This window comes from Numida meleagris, chromosome Z, assembly GCF_002078875.1.
Source record: "Numida meleagris isolate 19003 breed g44 Domestic line chromosome Z, NumMel1.0, whole genome shotgun sequence".
Lineage (NCBI taxonomy): Eukaryota > Metazoa > Chordata > Aves > Galliformes > Numididae > Numida > Numida meleagris.
This window is the reverse complement of record NC_034438.1, coordinates 56,021,619-56,045,106: the sequence shown is the minus strand read 5'-3', so window position 1 is coordinate 56,045,106 and position 23,488 is coordinate 56,021,619. Positions and strand designations below refer to the sequence as shown.

Below are 23,488 nucleotides of genomic sequence, written 5' to 3'. Positions count from 1 at the left end.
CCATCATTTTTTTGTGTGTGTTTTCTCATATGATTTCATTAAATTTACTGGAGGGAAAAGAATCTTGTGCTCTCTATTTCAAATCTTCAAAATCTGGAAGCAGATTTGCTACTTACCAACTTCATAAACATTCTTATTGGCTGAAGTAGAGCTGGTGATCTCAGCATATGGGGAGTCCCTGCGTGCTGGTGACTTCATTTCAACATATCCACATTCTGAACTTTTTGGTACAAGAGCCGGTGGGTCTTTTATAGTAGCATATGGGTTTTCAGAGCTACTTAAGGAGCAATTACTTAAATTGTATTCTGAATTCTTAACTAGATCTGAAAAAAGAAAAAAAATACTATTCTTTCAAGCACTCTATATAAGACAGATTTTGCTACTAAACTGAGAAAAATGCATTTTCACTGTTACAAAGCTCTGCCATTGTACAGATGTTCTTTAATTCTGAGTTTTAAAAAGTCACTTATAAATGAGAATTTAAGTTGAAACTAGACATAACACTCTAAAACCTTTATAAAGCAATTAATGAAAATATCTCTACTTTTCCACTCTTATGGGCTTGATCTTGCCATCAGCAAAATGTCTGAGCAACTTCTATTTAGCTAAACCTGTCAGATGATGTGTGCTCATTAACTTGTGCCTCATTTATGGGAAATTAATTTGGCTTCCCTTAGTCCTGCAAAACAGGGGAATATATGTAACAGGTGTATATCATAGCAATATATAATAAAGCGCTCCTTGAGCTTATTTGTCCTGTAAGTACGGTGACAAACCAGATGCTCTTGTCTGCATGTTTATTTGGCAGCACTTTTTTCCTTGTTTGGATATTCAGACATTCTAGACACCCTTATCGTATCTTAACCGTGTAACAAAAAGTGATGCAAATTAATATAGTCCCATATAAAGTCTTAAGAGAATACTGGATAACTCAAAAGATGAAAATGATAATTACAGTCCTGAATTTACTAAGCTTTTAACTCCTCCCTGTGCGTTCATAGTTTGATAAGCTTTCCAAATGCCTGCAGTAAGCATGAAGACTGTGGTACTGTGGGCTTGTCTGTGGTTACGCAGTCCTACCCTGACCACATTGTTTGCATGAGGAATTGTCTCTATTTTAAAGCTTTTCATCAGAGGCAGCATGCGTCCTTATCTGGCTTTTGTCCCCCTTTTGGTGGCCACAATAGAGTCATTTTGTGACTAAAGCATTACAGAAACATTTATTGTATGGGTAACAAAAGTTACTTAGAAAAGCTTATGGGTTTTTTGTTGATTGATCATTTTTTAAAAATCCCCTATTCTCAAACTCAACAAACAACAACAACAAAGCCTCACAAACAAAACTTCATGCATTTGGGCATTCATTCAACAACTAAGTAATTCAGTCCAAACTTTTATATTCTTTTTTATATTCTCTTCACACAGAAACCGAAGACAATTTAGAAGAGTTAATGGAATATCAATGCTATTTCATCTAGAAGCATCAGAAAATAAACCTCACCTTTCAGAGATTTTCCCAAATACCCCCTGTCAAGTCCAAAAGCACCTGAGAAAAAAGATACAAAAAACATAATAGTTTTAAAATAAAATAAAAGTGATTACATAACAGCTTCTATAGCTTTAAAATTAGCTTTGGGATTAATTTCTACCTCAGCAGAAATATTCTCTTATAAGCACTGTGAAACTGCCCAGTTATAGGGTAGCAAAAGCACCGTTACAATTTGTTTGCATGCTTTCAGAAGTTCCCTAAATAAGGAAGATGGCTAAGGCCATAAGAGATTATAAAATTATCTACTTTGACCTCATGTATGACACGGGCCATTACATTTTGTGCAGCTACTCCTCAGTGAACCTAATGATTACTCTTTGATTAAAGTAAATTTTGCTGGTAATTTTATTGGTATACCATATCTACCGCAACAACACACCATCTTGACCTGAAACCCTCAGAGTATGGAGGTTTCACTCCAATCCTCAGTATTATCATTCCAAGGTCAATCACTCCCACTGCATTGTCCAAGGTCACCTTGTTACAGTTCCTTGACCTGTGGGAATGGTGTGAACTCCTAGTGCCTAGGTCTGCAGCTTTGCAATCATCTGTTTGGAACAGACTTATCTCCGTATTAATCCTAATATAAACATCAACAGTCAGCAATGACTGACAACTCTCTTCCAAGACCTGACACTTAACCTGTTGTTAATCCATTCAGAGCCTCCTTTTCTATGCTAGAAAGTTTACAAATCATCTATACAGTATTTCTACAAACAAAAGCCATAGTTTTGAAGAATGGAATTACACTATTTGAGAAATCTTTAAACAATAAATTGTATTCCTATCCCATATTTTACTAATTAGATCTCATTTTAGCTGTTTTTGCTAAGACTAACGTTCTGGTCACCAACCTGCAGTTACCCAAGTCTTTTCATCTGTCCAGCTAGAAAACAGACACAATACCAGCACTCACCCAATCCTCCAATCCTCAGTCTATTACTGATGGTACACTGCAGTAGGCTGACCATAGTGTGCTAGTACAAACACTCTTAGCTAAGAAATTGTAAAGCTGAGCAAAATCGTGACTGAAACCCTTCTCTAAAATGCAGGTCTCAGTTATGACTCAGTTATGGTATGAAAAATATCGGATGATCAGAAGGAAGAATAATGGCTCCACATTATTGTTCTCATTCCCAAAATCTAACACTACTAAGGACCAACGAAGGTAATAAAATGATACTCTAAATTAAACTGGCACTGAAAGTCCCTTACAAAATGTTCTGGTTGGAGATAATGATCAGTGAAATCTAGGAGAATGGGAAAGAATGAAAAGACAACAAGAGACAGCATAAAAGCAGGATACAGTGACTCAACAGTTCTTGGGAATTTTTCTTCTTAGAAAGAAGAAGATGCTCTGAGTTTTGGCTAACAGGAGGCTTAACTTAGATGATGCTCCCAGAATTTACATCTGAAGCTCAGATGGTGGGAAGCCTTTGATTCTGTATGGTAGGCATATATATGTGTGCAGTCTCTCATTTATATTGCAAGAATCTGAAATTTTGCCAAAGATGGCTCCTATTGTAAAATACCCATTGTGTTATGGCACTAATTAATAATAATTTTTTATGTAAAAAATATGAGATATTTTGCATATTATGTCTGCACAGGACATCAGGCTGATTGACTGTTCTTCATAAGTAATTTTTTTTCATCTGTGAGGGTATTGCTTAAAGGAAGGACAAACCCATAACTTTGAACCTCACACAGTCTGACAAGCCTGGCGCAACAAACAGGATTTACTGGTGTCACAGATGAACCATTCTGATACTCAGAGATTGGAGAACATTTCCTGCATGGAAGAAAATCTCTGCTTTCTATTCCATCCCAACATTTTCTCTTTATTTTCCTTCTTACCGAGCTCATTGAGGTAGCCACCATGTTTCCAGTCAGCAGGCAGTGTTCCAGTGTAGTCCATGACAGTACCTCGCTTTCCAGGTTCCACATTTTTAAGGTTCACAAATAGCTGATTGTTTTTTGCCTATTTCAAAGAAAGATAGATGATGGAACCTGCAACTAACGTGGAGGTTGCTGAATTCCACCAAGTGATAATCAAGGAAAGTAAAATAAATCCAATGGGAGACACAAGAAATGCAGTAACATAATTCAGTGGCTAATCTACACAGAAGCGTCTACATTTTTCTGCTGTACCTTTGCCAGGGTCAGTCTGTCCATGTTGTTGACGTGAGGTGGTGTAGTGCACTGTGTCAGAGTATGGTAACTGGGGTTAGAGAAATAGTGACTGTTAGCATTTCCACCATTACTATGAGGGATGGTTTCTGAAAAGGAAAAGAAAGAAGAATGAACAACTTAAAATAACACATCGTATCTTTCTTATTTTTCATAGTGCTGCACTGATTTCAGAAACTAGTCTAGCATTTCTTGAAAAAAAAATGTGGCATACCTCTGAATAAATTAGAGATACAGAGCAGTAAGTGACTAGCCGTGTTACTAGCTGACTTGTCTTTCAGATGTGGTCCCCTGCTCTCTTTTGCAACTGTAATCATGGCACTGTCCTAATTATGGACACTTTTATCTTAGACTTTACAGTAACTTTTTTTTGTGCTTATACTGCACCATTACCTATGCTGGTACATCTTTCTCTACTCTGACAACTGCTTCTGCTGACTTCTTTACCTGCCGATTTCCTTTACAGTTGTTTGCAAAAGACAGCATTGCCTGCATTTTCATGTATCCATGTAGTGCCAGCTCACACACATTTTCATAGCTTGAAAACTCCTGTTCTGTTTCAGAAGCATTGCTCCTTCCCTTCATCTGCCACAAACTTGAGCCGCTCTGTTCTCTGCCTCTCTAAAGAACCACAGCTAGCTATAGCAGTCTTTTCCTGTTCAAGCCACTGGCATCAAATTTAACGTCTTAGCAGAAACAATATTTTGGCATGCTTTCCAAGTCTGTTTAAAGCTAGGCACAGAGGAACAGTAAAACCCATACTTCCACTGCTTAACACAAAAGAACATTTTGAGGTAAAACATTCCACAGTAAAGCAAGGTATATTGTCACTTGATCCTTCATTCAGCAATTAATGTATTTTACTAATGTTTTCCAGCTTTCTTGTGCTAAATACACAGATTATAAGACTGTGATACACAACAAATTAAATGGCTACAGATGCTGAGCCATGCTCCCTCCGAACCCTGTCTCTGGCAGCAGCAGGAAGGTCGCACTAGCCTACTACTGGATCCCAGTATTCTGGCATTCTTATTTACCAGCAGCATGTCATCCTAGGTGTTGCTCTGCTAACAAAGGGCCACAGGGAGCAGTGAGTTGCAGTCTCCTTCTCCGCAAAGAAGGAAACCCTCCCCAGTCTTTCTTTCTAGGGAGGCTTCCAAGGCAGTTTCAGACACTCCCTGGGAACAAATAGTTTCCTGCTCACAGCAGCCCTCACTAATGCAAAAAGATGAAATACATATTAAAGCCCTTTAGAAGCAGATTTGAAACCCTTCAGAACTTGACTGAAAACTCAAAGCCAAGAGGCAGAGGGAAATATCTATTCTAAATCTCACTTACCTGAAATGGTGTAATCTGCATTGATGACCCTCATTGCAGGAGTATAGGTCACTGCAGGCATGTTTGTTTCTTTCCCTTTTTGCTTATGTCTGTAAATGATGAACAGCACTAGCAGGAACAGCACAACCAGGACAAGAATGATGATGCCTGCTATAGCCCCTATCTGGTAAGAGTCAGCAGGGATGGCAGTACTGGTACGGCTTAAACTGTTCAGGTTTCCCACTATAATTACGCCAGCTGAAATACAAAAAGAAATGAAAATATACTGCATAAATTCAGAGGCTTATGTGTCAGGAGCAGAAGATGGTATTTCACTTCTGTATCCAATAATTTTGACTGTATTTTGTAATGCCAAAATAGAACCACATCCAAAACCAATGCAAAAACAACCTTAGCCGGGAGGAAAAGTATTAATCTTCTTTGTGGAGAGGGTCCAGAGGAGGGGCACAAAGATGATCCAAGGGCTGGAGTACCTCTCCTATGAAGACAAGATGAAGGATCTGGGCTTGTTCAGTCCAGAGAAGGTTGTAGGGAGATCTCATTATGGCCTTCCAGTATTTAAAGGAAGTTTATAAACATGAGGGAAACTGCCTTTTTACATGGGTAGATAGGGACAGGACAAGGGGGAGTGGTTTTAAAATAAAGGAGGGAAGATTTAGAGTAGATCTCAGGGGGAAGTTTTTCACTGAGAGAGTGGTAAGGTGCTGAACAGGTTGCCCAGGGAGGTTGTGGATGCCCCATCCATGGAGGTGTTCAAGGCCAGGTTGGATGGGGCCCTGGGCAGCCAGATCTAGTACTTGATCTGGCAGTTGGCAATCCTGCCTGTGGCAGGGGAGTTGGAACTCGATGGTCCTTGAGATCCCTTCCAACCCAAGCCATTCTATCACTTTATAATTCTATGATTCATAGAAAGAGCTGAAAAAGTGAGAACTTCTTGGAGGCAAAAGTACAGAGTAAATTAAATATATGCTCTATCAGCAGCTTTGGACAGTGCAGCACTGTAAAACTTTTCATGCAATCTATACCTGAGTGCTTTGATCCAATAAACTATCACTGATACATGCATCTAATACTTACGCATCTATTGAATATATGTATCATTCAATAACAGACTTGAAACACATTAAACACATACAAAATTAATTTAATGGCTGATACATAAATGACAACTAAAAGGTTGATTAAGTTTTACAGAAAACAGTTATAGTAATTTGACTGCAGCTAGGCTCTACCTTGATCACACCTGGCCCCCTTCCAGCCTGGGCTACAGTAACACGTTCCTGTGATGTGGTCACAGGTTGAGTTGTTCAGACAGTCACATATCTGCCGACATCCATATCCATAGGTACCTTGAGGGCATTCTGTACAAAATGAGACAACATAAGTGCAAACAAAAGCAGATGTAGTTAGTGCTTCTGTAATGTTTTAGTGTTACAGACCAGTGGCACTGTACCTGCTACCAGTTGCTTCTGTCTGACCATGTACATTTGTGTACATGACCAGCAGATGGCAATATCTTATTAGTGGTAGACATCCATTGAAAAGATTTTCTTAAGAGGACCTCTCTGCATATGTGTGTGCATATATACATATGCGCACATTTAGAGGGAGAAAGAAACTGCATTTAAATTATCCTACACTGACAAAAATTACTTCTTTAGTATTCCTGTCTCCGTTACTGGGTAGATTGTTATATCAGTGCAGTACTGATGTTTTGAGGATGGGTGGTATTTCTCCTTCTGAGACTCAACTTTCTGAATCTCTCAGGAATTTTTAAATGCATTAATTTGCTTGTCTTTTTAAGATAATCTAACTCATCTTTTATGTATTCCTGTTTTATAATAATTCATGAGATAATGTGACACAACAGATGCCTGAGAACCTTCTTGCAGTCTTGATAAATCCAGATAAAAGTGTAATTTCGTGTTCAATATACTTTCTCCTCTTGGTTACATTCCATAGAACAAGATTAGAACTAGTGAAGTCAATGGCTGAACTGGAATGAAAAGTCAATTTTTAAAACAGAAGTTCCAGTTCAGAAATAGAAGAACATTTAATATTGTTGAAAAATTAATGTCATCATTATTACCAAATTATGGGATAAATGTAAAATCTATAAAACATTATAATACAGGTAGACTTGCCAAAGTATTCCAAATAATATTTTGATATGATGACATTGAAGATGTTTTTAAAATCTTTATCTTTTCCTAAACGTTACTCCTCTTTTGAAGTGAAACATCTTACATCATCAAAGTAGAATAAAACTGAAATAACTAATAATTCCATGTTGCCAGTTATTATTTCACTGAAGTAAACACACTCTTCCAAAAAAAATCAGATTTTGTTGTAGTTGTACTTTTCTTAGGAAAATAAAAAATACTTTTCTTCTTTTTAGTGGTTCTACCACAGGTGTCTTTATCACACTTTATAACACTTCTTGAAGCTGGAACAAGGCTGAGGGAATTAAGTGTGTCTATAGGGATAAAGTTCAGCACATTGTAACCTCCTCTCCTTTCAGTTACCATTCTGCCAAGTGTGACAGGTGTTGCAGATAATTACTGTCCTTCATTGATCAAAACCAAAGTCCTGTGCACAGTGCTGATGCCAAGCACAACTTTAAATCTTCAAAACAGTAATTAAGTAAAATAAGTCTATGTAGGACCTTGTGTTGAATGGGTTACTTTGCACTGCAGTAATGCATGAAATATTGTACACCACTCACTCTGTAACATTAGATACAGCTAGACTGATAAAGTTCTGTGCTTAAGAGCTTGATTATTCTTTTAATGTTGTACAACATTATACCACCATTGATGTCAGCGGTGTTACTCTTAATTTTCTTGGGTAAGGAATCACACATGTAGGAAAATAAAATACCATTTGTTATGCTTTTATAATCCATTTGAGTGTAAAGACACACTGCAATGATTAATTGTACCCGCTAGGATTGATGTGGTACTATTTATCTTTAGTTTTCCATCTAATAATTTTCATTGTGCTTTATGCTAATGACTATTACTCAGATTCATTAATTTTACATTCAGAGCTGTTTTTGGTTTTTTTAAGCATTATATCCAAAGCATCTAGAATGTAGTACAAATACTTCTCAAATGTAGCAACAAATTGAAAGAAGCAAGCACCACTGTCATAATCAGTCTTAACAGTTATTAATTCTGTGGGTATTTATCTATTTGGAAAAGCCTGAGTCTGACTCTCAAAGCTCCTGCCCAGTTAAAATTTCCACTGAAGCCAAGAGATTGCATCACAACACCAGCTAAAACAATAGCAGCTCAGCCTCAGGGTTTGGTATTTTTAATCAAGACAATTCCAGCTCCTACTCACTCTGCTCACAGTGCTTCCCCATGAATCCTGTGCGGCAGGTACACTGACCACTGATGTGGTCACAGTCGGCTCCATTCTTGCATTGGCATATCAATGCACAGTCCTTCCCATAAAATCCAAGGGGACATCCTGCAATATAAGGAGGGGGAGAGAAAAAGGAGTGACAGGTGTTCTAGAAATAAAATTCAAATATTCTGATTAACTATGTCTTTGAAAAGCCATTTCAATGTGACACTCTGTAAACACAACAGATTAAGACTCACCCTATTTTAAGGGATTTAAAATACTCATTAGGCACCAAATACATAAAAATGAGACTTCAAATTGTGAAAATAGCAGACAATCAGAAAAAGGTAGCAAGAAGGACTTAATGCTTTAAGGAAAAGAGGGCATTTTGTGAACCAGAGCAGGGAGTCTGTTTAGTGATGAATGAACCTTTGGACATGTTTTCCAGTGTTCATAGCTGATGTTAAAGCATACAAGAATAAAAATAATAACATATTGTAACACAGCTCCCCACAAAGATATCACTTCAATGTGACAAAGACATATAACTGCAAAGAGATCATTATTCACCAGCAGGAAGCAAAATAACCACGATAGCTGACAACTGAACCAAAACTGAATGTCTTCCAGAGCTGCATCCATATGGCACTATAATGCACATGTTACTTCCTGCCACTAAGAAATTATTCTGTGGAAAAAGGTAAGTTCTGATTTAATGAAAAACATGCATTTAGACATTGAATGGAAAACAATCCTTAGTTCAAAAACAATGGTTTTGCCCAGACTGCAGAATGTAAGGGTGCCTGTACTGAAGATAAATCAGACTGAAGCCATAAATATAACTATTAATGATAAAGAAGATGACTTTATTAATATCTAATGTTTCTCTCTGAAACGTCATATGAAATGTTATTAAACAGATAATCTGTGCCACTCACCTATACTCAGTGACTGCACTGCTTGTAACTGGAATCAGCAAAGACATCTATCACAGCCACAGATAAGCCAGAAGCTACTCTCATGGCTTCTGCCAGTAATTGTGCTACGTTGTTAACTGTTGGGTCTCCACTGTTAAAATATTTATTAGGGAGGTTTTGGAGAGGGAAATAATTAACATGGCACCATCACCCTGCCTGATGAGGAACGCCTGTATAGCTAACACAAACCACGCTATGGTCTGCAGCCATAACCACATATGTACAGTGGTAGCACCTCAAGGTCAGCCATTCATTCTGCATGTGCACATGACAGACTCTTCCACTGGGATATCTGCCTGTGGCCAAAAATTGTCTCCTCTAAAGAAAGCTTTAAAGGGAGCCCAAATGCAACGGCATTCTGCCGCTGCTTTTACAGGGGCTTCCCCTGTGACCACAAAGATTAAGTCTTGCATTTCTGGGTGAAAAAGATTCAGCAACAGGTGAAGAAACTGATGAATAAAGTGTAAAAGTACTGAAGAAAAATTCTGCCATTGATTTGTAGACCTGTAAGACTGTGAATAGACGATAAAGGTCACTTACGTTGTGTACAGTAAAGGCCAGTCCATCCTGGGGTACATTTGCACTCTCCATCGTAGGCACTACAGTAAGCTCCATTATGGCAGTTGCATGTGTGGATGCAGTTTGGTCCCCAGTGAGAAGGTGGGCAAGCTGAAAAAATGCAGAGCAAGTAATCAATCTCAAGTGACAAAGATCTCATGACTCAAGAGCTGCTTATATTCATGAGAGCACTGCTTGGTTTGGGGTTTATTTTTTTTAGAAACAGATTTTTGGGGCTGCTTCACTTGGAGACAATATGCATGGTTTGGTGTTTTGTTTTTGTTTTTGTTTTTTTGCTTTGCTTTGTTGTTTGTTTTTTAATCCAAGGATTCATGTTATTCTAGATAAGAAGTGCTGGAAAAGACTGAATGTGTGAAACCAGCTATACATACTCAACTCTTGTTAACTAGGACACTTATATCAGTTTTGTTGTTGAGAAAGCCATGTAAGCTACCTTTCTTACTTTTTCATCTGAAGACAGTTCAACTTGAGCACTGCCAAAAGAACAAGCCTTCCAAGCCCCAGATGTGAAGGAAAACAGAGAATGTTGCTTGAATAGTTCCATCAATCAATATAATTTTACTGACTGTTTTGAAAATGTTATGGTGAATGAATTCGATAATAGGTACTGCTATTAAAATAGTGAAGTGATTTAAAAATGCTAATGACTATTGAGATAGCACAGAAGAAAATCTTCATGTCAGAACATAGCTAAGAGTAAAGGGTGCTCTAAGAATAACACATTCCTGTTGACCTACTTTTATGATTGTTGATTGTCTGAAATTAGTTGTCATCCAAGAAAGAACTTAAATCACACATAGGTGCAAGGTTAGAAGTTTCAAAAAAGTCACTAATTCCAAAAGAAATTCATGAAATGATTATTTTACATGTGAATGAAAGGCTTTCATACAAAGCAAATACTCTGTCTTAGTCCATGAGCCCAGCCTCAACAGACAGATCCACTCATACTGCTGACATCATTTTCTTGTTCTTGATTCAGTAAGTACACCTATCCTCCTAAATACCCTCATTTGGACACTCTACCAAGTACCTACTTAATTTACCCTAAAAAACAGGGAGCTGTCTTGCTGCCATCTTCCACAGGTATAGGCCCCACATTTATTTTGGTATCATATTGAGTTGTACATGCTAATATCTTCTCAGAATTTAACTAGCAAAGGTGTTCTGGTACAGTTACAGTTAACTTAGGCCAATCAAACCATGAATGCTATAAACCTATGAGGCATGTTATTAGGAACACACTTCCCCGGAAATCCCAGCGCAATATATTTTAAATGTTGATATATTAGGGTCCGAGACAGTTTCTTTTCTTCAAAAAAAATGGTTTGATAGAAATTTTTGCATGCATGTGTTGCAGACTCTGGATTTTGGTACCTGACGGAATAAGCTATTGCTCCTCTGAGAATTTTGCTTCAGATATTACTTTTTTGTCATTAGTGATTTGCATAGATCAAGTAAGGCATCTGGAGAATGCCTAGTTATTTAATAACATAACTCAATGAAACGTAAGAAAATTAGGGCCCAGCCCTTCTTTTCAAGTCAGTAACTAAGTCTTCACTGATTTTAGTGTAACAAGACTATATCAAGATAAAGATAGAATGACACTAAAAATGCATATCTGTGAAACATATTTATAAATGGAAGAAATAAAATATGTAATGAAAAATATTTAGTAAATCATAGTGAAAGATTTCTTAGTGGCATGTTAACTAGCCGAAGAAGAATTGAGGACATTCCCACTGACAGAATACAAACTTGTGACAGAGAAAACGTCGGCTTTGTTCTAAGCCTTGCGTGTAGCTGCCTATGCAATGGTAGTTTGTTGTTGGTTTTAGTTGTTTTTTGTTTGTTTGTTTTTGTTTTTTTAAATGCCACAGATATTCATATGACTATCCTGAGGATATAAACTATGGGACATACACAATACTACTGTGACGTGGCTACATAGTTGTACAGACAAGGAAATCGCTCATGAACCCTCTATCCAGTCAAGATCCATCTGATCATAGAGTGCTTTATGTTGGAAGAGACCTCTGGCATAATCTAGTCCAGTATCATAGTCAAAGGATTTTCAACAATGAAAAGTTCACAGCCTCTTCCAGGGTGAGGACTTCGGAGCCTCTCTGGGCAGTTGCTGTGCTTGACCACTCACACCAAAGAATTTTCTTAATGAATCCTGTTAAGAGCTGCTCTTGCTGCAATCTGAGAGCATTGCCACTTATCTTGTCACAGTGCCTTTCTGAGACAATTCTGGGTCATCTTTTCTACAACTCTTCTTTGGGCAGCGGAAGGCAGAAAGTGGATTCTCCAATTGCATGCAGATGGAATGCAGAAAATTTAGGAACTCTTCCTAATACACCATGAAGTCAATTATTTTTGGCTTACATGGTACTTATTTATCAACAAATAGAGAATTTACACAGATAAACTCTCTCCTTTAATTAAAAAATAAAGAAAAAAATGCTGATCCTTACGCTGAGAGCAGTCACTACCAATCCATCCAGGATAACACTGACAGGATCTGTCGATAGGATTGCATGTTCCATTATTGGTGCAGGTGCATATTCCAATGCAGTTCTTGCCAAACCTGCCACTGGGACATACTGAGAACAAATTATCAGTATTAGAATCCCTTAATAAACAGTATAATATTTTTTTAATTAGTTCAAGAATAATGAATTTGTATTTGGATTAAGAAAAGTTATTCTTAGTATAATATCACAGTGATGCATTATGAATTCTGGTAAGCCCATTATATGTACATGTTATTCATGTAATGTAAATAAGAATATGGTACTGTTCTTGAGAAAGGTATTTTTTGTACTTAAGGATCAAATTTTAAAGGGCTTAAAACTGCTTAAGATTCTACATTTATAAACTGCACATACCACTGCATGTAGCATTTTTGTTCTTATTCTTTCAGTAGACAGAATGAGAATTATTACAGTGTTTGTTCTCTGCATCCCACAGAGTCTTTACTATAGCTTGTACCTTCATTACACAGGGCTCCAGTAAATCCAGGTAAACAGTCACATAACCCAGTAATATGGTGGCAGGGGCCACTGCTGTGTACACACTGTGGACATGTCTGGCTGCACCGGTGTCCATAAAACCCAGGGGAACAGACTGGAATCACAAAGGACAAACTGTCATTAATTCCTGCATTTTCTACCAGTGTTCTTCAGAGCACTTGTTCCTAACTACCAATTAGCTCTGCTTTCTAAATATGCAAGAGTTGCAACAGTGGTTGTTAGTATTCATACAGCTCAGTGCTGTGCCCTCCTGTAAGATTTTCTCATCTTTCTCAGGAGCTTACTGTGCTCTAGTCAGTAACTACATATTTGACGTTCTATAACTTGTCAGGCCACATTTCACTTGTGTTATCTTTGAAATGCATATATATTTCATATATTATACATATTTGGCCATATGTGATATGTTCTCTAAATACGTGAATATGAATATTCTTTAATGTATATTCAGAAAAAAGTAACATTTAAAACAGATTTAGCTTAATCAACAGATGAGTACAATCATTTTAATCTTGACTTCCACATTTCCTAACTTGACAGACAAATTGCCATCACTTCACTGAGAAAAAGGTACCGATGTTTTCTGGTCATCCTTTCACTTAGATATTTGTTGTACTTATTACATGGTACAGACAAACTGCACATCAACTAGTTCTAATAGAATTTATTATTAGAAATACAGAGTTCTCTCAATTCTTATGCCAAAAGCCCTTAAAGATTATTTTAAAAGGAGAGAAAAAAGAAAAATAAAAAAGATTTTTGCATGACATGTTTTCCTTTGTTCCTCCAATTCCTTTTCACTTTTTTTTTTCCTGGTAAATGATAACATTATGTGATGCATCAAGAAAAATAACTGATACACAGCAGCAATCAGCACTGACAAAAAATCAGAATCCTTTCAATATTTCAGATTCATTCAAATCTTTCACTTGATACAAGTTATGTGGCCAGATCTCTCTAGAGAGACTAACTTTTCTAAGTGAAACAGAGCCAGAAGGTCTTCCTGTTTACTGAGAAGGCACTTTCTGATTGGAATCCAAATTATTCATACAACATTTTTCTTCCTAGCCTCTAGACCATGCGTCAGAGGAGGCTCTGAGAGCCACTGGCATGGAAGCTGCTTGTCCTGGTTTTAGGCATAGTTCCAAAACACAAAGAATATTTTCACAAATAGTGTTATATTTACTCTACCTTTGGATTATCTGATTAACTGCAAGGCTTTTACAGATTAGATAGTAAGAATAATTACTGCACTTAGTTAGAAATGCTTAAGGAATACTAATGCTGTACTGATGTGGGATTTGGTAGTATCAAAGGCAAACACATTCTTCAGTGTGAAATCTTGCCATTTTTGGACTGTACATCTTCTGGTTCTCCTAACTTCCAGTAATACTAACTTCATGACTCCTTCTTTCTTTTCTGCCTCTCTTGGAGAGGACCTAGTAGCATCACCCCTTCAACTTATTTCCCCTGCTTCTTCACCTGTGAAAGCAGAGCAATCTCCATTTGCAGAGGACTTGCATTTCTCTGCTCTGAGCACCTTTCACATGGAACTACAACAATGTAAACTGAAGAAAGCTAGACTGCTGGAAAACTGTTACAGATCTTCTTGGGGGGTAGATACTTGCATGTTGTATTTTTGCCTCCCTGTTTCTGGTGTGAATTGCATCACTCTATCTCTTTTCTTGGAGCATTTAAATTTTACAGGGGCAAACTTTTCAAATGCAAATATGCATACCTATGATATCCTTTACTTATGCCTGATGCTATTTTTGTTGATTTCAGATAACACTTCTGTGCATTCATACATCTTTACAATTGAAAGATCCAATTTTTGGTCAGTTACACAGTATTTCCTAGTGCAATTAACAAAGCCAATGAGATATTATTTCTTACTTATTCCATGTAAGAGTGAAAGAAATAGAATTTGGAAAACAGTTTTAGTTGTAGAAAGTTTTACTTTGTCCTTACTTCTCTGACAGGTGGTGCCTCGGTATCCTGGTGCACACTCACAGATTCCATCATCTGGAGAGCATGATGCCCCGTTTTTGCAGTAGCAAGACAGCGAGCAGTTTGGTCCCCACTGTCCCTCAGCGCACACACTGTCACAGTGTATACCTGCAACCATAAACACAATTGTCAGCACATAAAGAGCTTTTTCTGCACAAGCTGTTTTAAACTTTGGTTCTCAGAGCACTCATTTTTCAAAACACTGATAACAAAAACTGTTTATGAAAATATCACTAACATCATAGAATCATAGAATTCCTCAGGTTGGAAAAGAACTTCAAGATCATCAAGTCCAACCACAACCCAACCATACTACTCTAACAACCCACCACTAAATCATGTCCCTGATCACCACATCCAAATGGTTTTTAGACACATTCAGGGATGGTGACTCAACCACCTCCATGGGGAGCCTATTCCAGTGCTTAACAACCCTTTCTGTAAAGAAGCTTTTCTTGATATCCAACCTAAACCTCCCCTGGTGCAGCTTGAGGCCATTTCCCCTTGTCCTGTCACCTGTCACCAGTGAGAAGAGACCAACCCCACTCTCATTGCAATCACCTTTCAGGTATTTGAAGAGAGCAATGAGGTCTCCCCTCAGCCTCCTCTTCCCCAGACTAAACAGCCCCAGTTCCTTTAGTCACTCCTCATAGGGCATATTCTCCAAGCCCTTCACCAGCCTTGTTGCCCTTCTTTAGACCTGCTCCAGTGCCTCCATGTCCTTTCTGTATTGGGGCGCCCAAAACTGAACACAGTACTTGAGGTGGGACAGTCCCATGTACAGGGGCAGGATGTCATCCCTAGTCCTGCTCATCACACCATTCCTGATCCAAGCCAGGATGCCATTGGCCTTCTCGGCCACCTGGGCACACTGCTGGCTTATATTCAGCCGACTGTCCATCAGCACACCAGGGTCCCTTTCCATCAGGTGGCTTTCCAGCCACTCCTCCCCAAGCCTGTAGGGTTGCCTAGGGTTGTTGTGACCAAAAGGCAGGACCCAACACTTGGCCCTATTGAAACTCATGCGATTTACCTTGGCCCATTGATCCAGTCTATCCAGGTCACTCTGTAAAGCCTTTCTACCCTCTGGCAGGTCAATACTCCCTCCCAACTTGGTGTCATCTGCAAACTTACTGAGGGTGCACTCAATCCCCTCATCAAGACCATTGATAAAGATGTTAAATAGGAGCAGCCCCAGTACCGAGCCCTGGGGGACACCACTCGTGACTGGCCGCCAACTGGATTTAACTCCATTGACCACAACTCTTTGGGCCTGGCCACCCAGCCAGTGTTTCATCCAGCAGAGTGTATGCCCATCCAAACCCAGGAGGATAGAATAAGAGTAAGGTAAACATGCATCTCTGTGCCTGCATTCCCCAGGCCCCTGAGAAGTGAGTTTTTTTTATGCTCTAGTTGTACTATATTCTAGATGTACTTAAAGGCTGATTCTGAGCTCAGTAACAAGAAAGTACTTCTGAACCCTATTCACATGGAACATAAGAGCTCCATGGGATGCTACCTTCAGGCTTCTTTCCCACTAGCACTTTAAGAACTAATACAAAGACAAATGCAAATCTCTCAGTATTATAAAGAGCACCATCATTTTCCAGGATGAAAATTCTTTTGTTCCTCTCACTTTCATCTATTGTATCAATAAAGAGAAATAAAAGTAGAAAGTAATTCAAATGCAACAAAATAATGGCTTTTGCTTCCTCCATAATGGCTGCTTTAAAACAGCAAAAGCTTATTTTCAAATTTTACATTAGGGAAATGCATGAAAAAAGGCATTGCAGCAGCTTTTCCCCCTGAATGTAAAAATTCTTAAGGTCTGAGATAATTTTGTGTAATAATGGGGTGCAGAACACAGAATGATTTCTAATTAGTAGTGAGCTGATTACCACTAAGCCTCATACCAAATGGAAAAATGTAGCGCACACAAAGAGTTTCAAAACACAGCACGTGAGCATTCCAAAATGCTTAGCTGCAGCACTGTTGAGGATGCTGGTCAGTCAGTTGTTTTGTCTAACCATTTTTCGCATAAAATTGGTCAGAAGATCACCATTGTGAACCCCTACACATAAGCCACAATGCAAACTGCTCATTATAATCACACTTCATCATGGTTTTTTTTCTGTTGCAGCACAGAAACATTAAATATAACTTTCCTAGTTCCTTTTAACACTATCTGCTTTCAGAAAGTAAGCTGCACGCTACATGCCAGCAGGCACCACCGCTGTACAACTCCGACTGTATTGTGTCTACAGTACTTTGCATTAACAATTAAGTATTATTGTAGCGCCTCTACTGAACGAAGCCCTTTGCTAAGGGAAAAGTGGACAGCATCCAACCACAAGTATGTCTTGCTTTGTAAGTATTTCCAGAAAAATATGTCACAGGTTCATGCGCTGCCAGAGTTCTAAAAAAGCAAAACAGTTTCATGTGTGACAAGAAAAAATCTTTAAGTCTGAAGAGCAAAATGCAGTGTTTGTAGCAACAGCAAAAAATAATTACAGTTTATGTGCAGATCAAACACAGAGGTAATTCCCCAACCCCCATGGCATAGGCTGTGTAAAGCTGCCTACATCCAAAGACCAACAGTCCAATTCGAGGAAAGGTGAAATTCCAGATGTTCAAATTGTTTGTTTCTTTGCAAAATGATCAACAGTTGGGAAAATCAAATCTGTGGCTCAACAGATTGTAGCAACTACCGCTAGCGACAGAGAAAACACTTGATTTTTAGAAGCCGAGTGCTAATCAGCATGAGACAGTACAACGGCACCTGAGAGCCCAATGATCATTTGGTTAATACTGACCTGACAAATGAAAGGAACCCCCGAAAATGAAAGCCTTCTTCTACCGCGACTAGTGTTTTTATTTTTCCTTGCACAGGCAATGCCATTCCGCCGGTTTTATCTACCACATTTGCGAGGCAAGAGAGCATAAGCTGGCTTCTCAGTAAACTTTTTCCTAAAGTCTCTACTTGTGAGTGAACAGATATAAAAGAGGGGTTTGATTTTAAGAGATGCTCATGCACACAAGCAGGATGAGATCACAGCATTTTTTAGAAACAAGACCGCTTATTTCAGGCGCTTAGGACTTCTCTGCTTGAGACTCCCAAATGTGAAAACTTGGGTTTAAGTCTGTGAACGCACAAGCTGACACATGCAGGGGCTTTCAGCACTGAGCCTGACATTCTGTTCACTTGAGTGTTACCCGTCATATCATACAGAGCTCTGCTCAGTGAACCCCGCTAGAGAAAAGACATTTTTCACGGAGTCTTAATGGGTTTCAGTGGCGTTCAGTATACAATGGTTACTGTTAACAAGTCAGTGGTTGCCAAGAGTTACCACCATGCATTATGGGCAGTTATGTAGACCAGTGACATACAATAACACCAGCCTCAATTATATCGTCTTGATCGGTGCACAGAGGATGCTTTATGACAGGATGGTGTCAAAGGGTGATACTGGACATACTGGGACAGAAACGATGAGGGATCCCATACTACACAGATCCACAAGACTTAAATAGCAAACCAGCACTATTAAAAATAAAAAAGAAACATGTTCCTCCAGTACACATCAGGGAAAATTATCCATTCGGGAAACTAAAATTTACCTCCTGTTCCCCCTTTTCAGCACTTATGAGGAGGCGGTCTGAATGATATCCCTCTACTTAGCAAAAGCACATCACTGAATAATAATTACGACAATTTACTGTACTGAAAAAGTGCTGATTATGACATCTGTTTCACTATAAAAGCAATTTTATTATATTTGCTGTGGATCATAAACAAAATTAGCTGCACTTCTGTGTCTGAGGATGCTAAGAATGACTGTAGCAGAGAAGAAATAGAAATTGATTCAGTGACTTACTATCTCTCTGTTAATAAAAATATTTTTAAGTCTCTCTCAATCACTGATATTTAGATAAGTCCATAAGGGACTTATAAATGGGAAACTGAGTTTCAAATTTTAACAAAATTAAATATACATATTTTTGAGAAAGAATAGGTTAGAAATATTAAAAGTTAAAAAGGAAAATAAGAATTTCACAGAATCTGATGCTTTGTATTAGATTTCCACAGATAAAGCTATGCTTTTATAGAAAAGCTAGAAATGAGGGAGAAGAAAACAACACTTTTACTAGAAGGTGGAAACAAGATTAGACTCAGCTTTCACAACAATGGCTTACAATTGCTACAATCTTAAGTATTAACTTCGTATGCAACAAAATTGGTTTTGATCAGTTTTTGTGTTGATTTTAAAACTGATAAGGGTATCTGTGAGGAAATGGTTTTGCCAGAGCAATGGACAAAGAACTCTTTGATAGCCTTCACAAGTTGCTAGGCAATAGCTGAATGGTCATGATAAACTTCAGCTAAGCTGCTCTGAAGCTCATGCATTTTATATCCAGTGCTTTATGTCGGGGGCCCCACATTTAAATCAGCACTCCCCCAGCATTTGTAATTGCATGAATAAAGAAAATTATTTAAGGCTAGGAATGTTTCTGCCCATGCTAGCGGAGTGTTTACATACTCTCCATACTGTATTTTTAATATTTTGAGACTCGACGATCCATGCACATCAGTTCAACACAGAGTTCATTTGTTTTAGCACTTAAAGGGAAAAAATCCAACAATTATTTCTTATGACTGTCCAAGGTAAAGTTACTGCTGGACTAAGCGCTATTTCTCAGCTTATTTCCATTAGTCTCATGAAAGTTATCCAGACATTAATAAGTATTTTTTTCATGTATTTGCTATAGAATTTATCTTCACAACATGTGGACTTTTCAAGGATAGCCTCAGAATTAAACCTTATTTGGATACTGCTTTACTTTCCATTGTTCAGAACTGAACTTAATGTACAACAGTGTAAACAAGATTGAGCCTTCAAAACATGGGGAAATCTTGGTTCTATCAAGGCTAATGATAAACCTCCATTATGGTGCGATATCACCTTTTATATTTAATTATTTGAGAAAAGCTGTTAAACACTAAATTACTGCTGTTTAAGCAATCTGAGACTTCTGATAGGAGAAAACTGGATCAGAATTTCTTCCCTGCTTCTCTGTCAAATGGATGAGCAGCCCAAATAAGGAAGTAATGACACAGGAAAATGGTGGAAAATTTCAGAGACACTGCTTAAAAGTACCCTCAGTGTCCCTAATGGAAGAGAAGGCCTTGATCCATAGCTGAAGGAAGTGTCTCGTTAAGCAGCTACGGAAAGGATTAAAGATTTTTCTCTAGAAGTTCAGGCTGCTGCTTCTTCACTGGAAGCTGTAGAAAAGTTTGCATTTGGGAGTTTCGTTAGGGAGCCAGGTACAAAAGCTTCTGTACAGCAGTGCTGTATCAGATCGAAAGCAAATATCAGTAACTGTAATTTTTAGTGGAAGAATCACTTCCAAGATAACCCTGGTATCTTTCCGAAAGCCATAGTGTTGCTGCACACTCTGAACCAACCCAGTGATGCTTCCCTTGTCACCTACAACATTTTTGGTAGCCACAGGAAAGTAACAGGAAAATAACATTTCTCCCTTTCTTACCTTCTTAGAAGGTAGGAAATGAATGTACTTAATGTACTGATTTAAAGTTCTCCTTTTAAAATAGTGGTATTTCTTTCACATGAAGACTCACCACAATGCAGAGGCAAAAGAGATGCAGACACAATGAAGTCCAGAGTTAGGGTAGGCCAAGCCCCTTACTGAGGTGTGAAGAGCAAATATACCATTTATCATGACACCGTGCGCACATACAACTTCACTTTGTGCTGCACAGGATATCTGCAGCAAGAGGCACTTGCACTTCTGAAGCAGAGGGAAGTTGGCCAATGTGAAGGAAAAGCTCCGTCTTGGAAGAGGCTCCTGGCTGGGGTGCACCAGGGTGCCAGCACTACGCATACTCCCAGTGGCATCTCATTTCTCAGTCTGAATGTGAGAAAGCCCCGTGACAGTGCTCTTTTATGTCTTTTTCTTCTGTGTAGTAGGAAAAAGAAAATTGTGTACACACTAAAAGCTAAGGAGCAGGGGAGAGGTCTAGTTGGGGCTTCCCTGGGGACCTAGTTATTTGCATCAGTGGAGAGGGTGTCAGATGACAATCCTGTCTGCTCTAATCCAGCAACAAATGTGCCTCTTAGTAATAACGTTGTGAGCACATGGAAAAGATACACCACTTCCTCACAGCAAGAACACATCTGGTGATGGACAATCTGACTAGTATCAGCAGGTGTCCAGCACAGCAAAGTCACCAATATCCTATCTGACATAGCATATGAATAAACACCATGCATGCTGGTAGAATATAGGCTGATATTTCTGCATCTGTCTTTTCCATAAACCAGTGCTATTGTTTTGGTTCAGATAGCAGACTACCGGTATTTCACAATCCCTGGCACAACACAGCCTTTAAAATGATTTTTAAAATAACAAGTGTGGTATGAGTATGACATGACATTTCTTCGTAAACAGAAGGGTCCAAGAGAACCACATCCAAGAAGGAATAACAGCAATGTGTTAATCACTGACACCCACTTTGTACTGCAGTATGATAACAGTCTGGAAGAAAACCTTTCCCTCTTTTACAGTGCTTTAATGAAAAATTTCAGTTTGCAAGAATATGAATTAGGCAGTTTGGAACGTCTGTGTTCTTGGCAGCTGCTTGTAGCACAGGTTAAGTTTAAGGGGTGAAATTAACAGGTACCGTGGCGCTTGCTGGATTGTGTGGTTATTGAGGGAAGTGGTAGAGGTGGCTATTTCACAGAAGTTAACTTAAGGTTTTGGTATAAATTATTAGGAGACTTAATTATCATTACTTGTTGAGGAGGTATGTTTTCTTTGTCTTTCCTCTACCTTATGGCTTTTTATTTTAATGCTTCTTACTCTTTTCCACCGTCTAGCTATTGCACTCTCTCCAGATGAAGAAAAGTTATTTATAAGTCATAGCGAAAATGTCAAGGGATGAGAGCGTTTGGGGCAGACATCATCTTCAGTGTGGGCGGATGTTTCTCATTTGTACCATCATGTCATGTGGCTTCTGGAATGTGATGGAATGGTGAGATTGCCTGGAAAAAAACATCACCCTTAACTCTTCCTTCTCTCAACAGAATTAATCTGCTATAGAGTGAACACTTAGGCAGTGCAATCTCTAACTGGAGTTTTACAGAGGAAGGGACTTATGTTTGGGATTAAAAATCTAAGTATCCTCGTCAACAACAGAAACTAAATTAAAAACATTAAGGTTACTTAAAACAATTTCAATTATTTCTAGAGTTTTACAAAAGCTCCTTACACTGTAGTAGTCAGAAACTGAACTTACTGTTTCACTCATAGCTACCATTTCCAGATAATACAACAGGCGTGTTCAGAAATAAAGCTTACTAAAGACACTAAGCCATCTAGCATCTTACTGCTGACGTAATGCTCAGCTACAGTTTTGTCTGGGGACCAAAGCACAGGAAGCATGTTAGCAAGGCTGCCTTTTGGTACATGACAGCAGTCCTTGTGCCTGATTAAGAAGCAGGGACCTCCCAGGCTAACCAGGGTGCACGCATCCTAACAGGTCTCTGATTGCCTCCAGGGCAGTGTACCTCCTCTGCCCCAGTGCTATGGCACAACTGCATCATCCAGAAAGGGAAAAATCTTCCACTCCTGATTTGCTTCTGCGAAGTTATATAAACTGTTCTCTCTTTCCCTGGGGAAACTGTAGAAAAATGCTCTTTTCAGAGGGATGAGAAAAATACTGCATTTAAAGTATCTTCTCAGAAGCTTTACATAAATTTGGAGGCATCAGAACATTCTGAGAAATTTCACTTGGATTCATTTATTATTGTTAAAAAAAATCATAAAAAAGCTTGACTTCATATTCATAAGTTTAAGCGTGCCTTTTTTAAACGTTCTCTCCAACGTTCATTCAGCAACAATAACCTTCATTTGTTTTAGCATCAGACTGATCCCAAACTGGTTTCTCGTTTGAGTTTTGAATTGTTTTTTGATGTTGTTGTTCTTTTATTTATTCTTTTTTTTAAAATTCTCCACCTTTTTCTCCACCTATTAGGCACACACATATGTATACAACAACCCTTCTTAATCCATTGCTATTCCCTGCAATGTAACATTACATTGCAGCTATTTGAGAACCTGTTTCTAAAATATTCTCTCCTTTCTAAAGTTATCCTAAGTATAAATGTCTACACAAATAACAGATTCCTCCCGGGTACTGCTCCAATATGTGAAGTGTGGGAGGAGGATTTTTTCCAGACACTGAGTATAAAGCAAGCTATCCCATTTATGTCATGTTGTACGTCTAGACATCACCAGCTTGTTGAAACTAGTCTTACACACACTGCTGAGATGACATCATCCAGGGATGGATACCCAATTATATCTGTAATCACGCAGGAAGTCTAGATATGCAGAAGAAGCAAGCTTTTACTGCAGGCAAAAATGTTTTGTCCTTTTCAATA

The 23,488-nt window shown here is 38.5% G+C and overlaps 1 protein-coding gene across 6 annotated transcripts in view; it reads right to left on the bottom strand.

Annotated features, from left to right (window-relative positions):
- The window catches only part of MEGF10 (multiple EGF like domains 10), a 104,675-nt gene that overhangs the window by 5,105 nt on the left and 76,082 nt on the right, over window positions 1-23,488 (bottom strand). For all 6 annotated transcript variants that reach the window (XM_021379833.1, XM_021379831.1, XM_021379837.1 and 3 more), the window contains 11 exons: window positions 14,988-15,134; window positions 12,976-13,110; window positions 12,459-12,587; window positions 9,946-10,074; window positions 8,423-8,551; window positions 6,310-6,438; window positions 5,078-5,314; window positions 3,701-3,828; window positions 3,407-3,530; window positions 1,502-1,546; window positions 117-323 (listed from right to left, as the gene is read on the bottom strand). In XM_021379833.1, coding sequence (XP_021235508.1) covers window positions 117-323; window positions 1,502-1,546; window positions 3,407-3,530; window positions 3,701-3,828; window positions 5,078-5,314; window positions 6,310-6,438; window positions 8,423-8,551; window positions 9,946-10,074; window positions 12,459-12,587; window positions 12,976-13,110; window positions 14,988-15,134 — 1,539 coding nt within the window. The remainder of the gene's footprint in view (window positions 1-116; window positions 324-1,501; window positions 1,547-3,406; window positions 3,531-3,700; window positions 3,829-5,077; window positions 5,315-6,309; window positions 6,439-8,422; window positions 8,552-9,945; window positions 10,075-12,458; window positions 12,588-12,975; window positions 13,111-14,987; window positions 15,135-23,488) is intronic.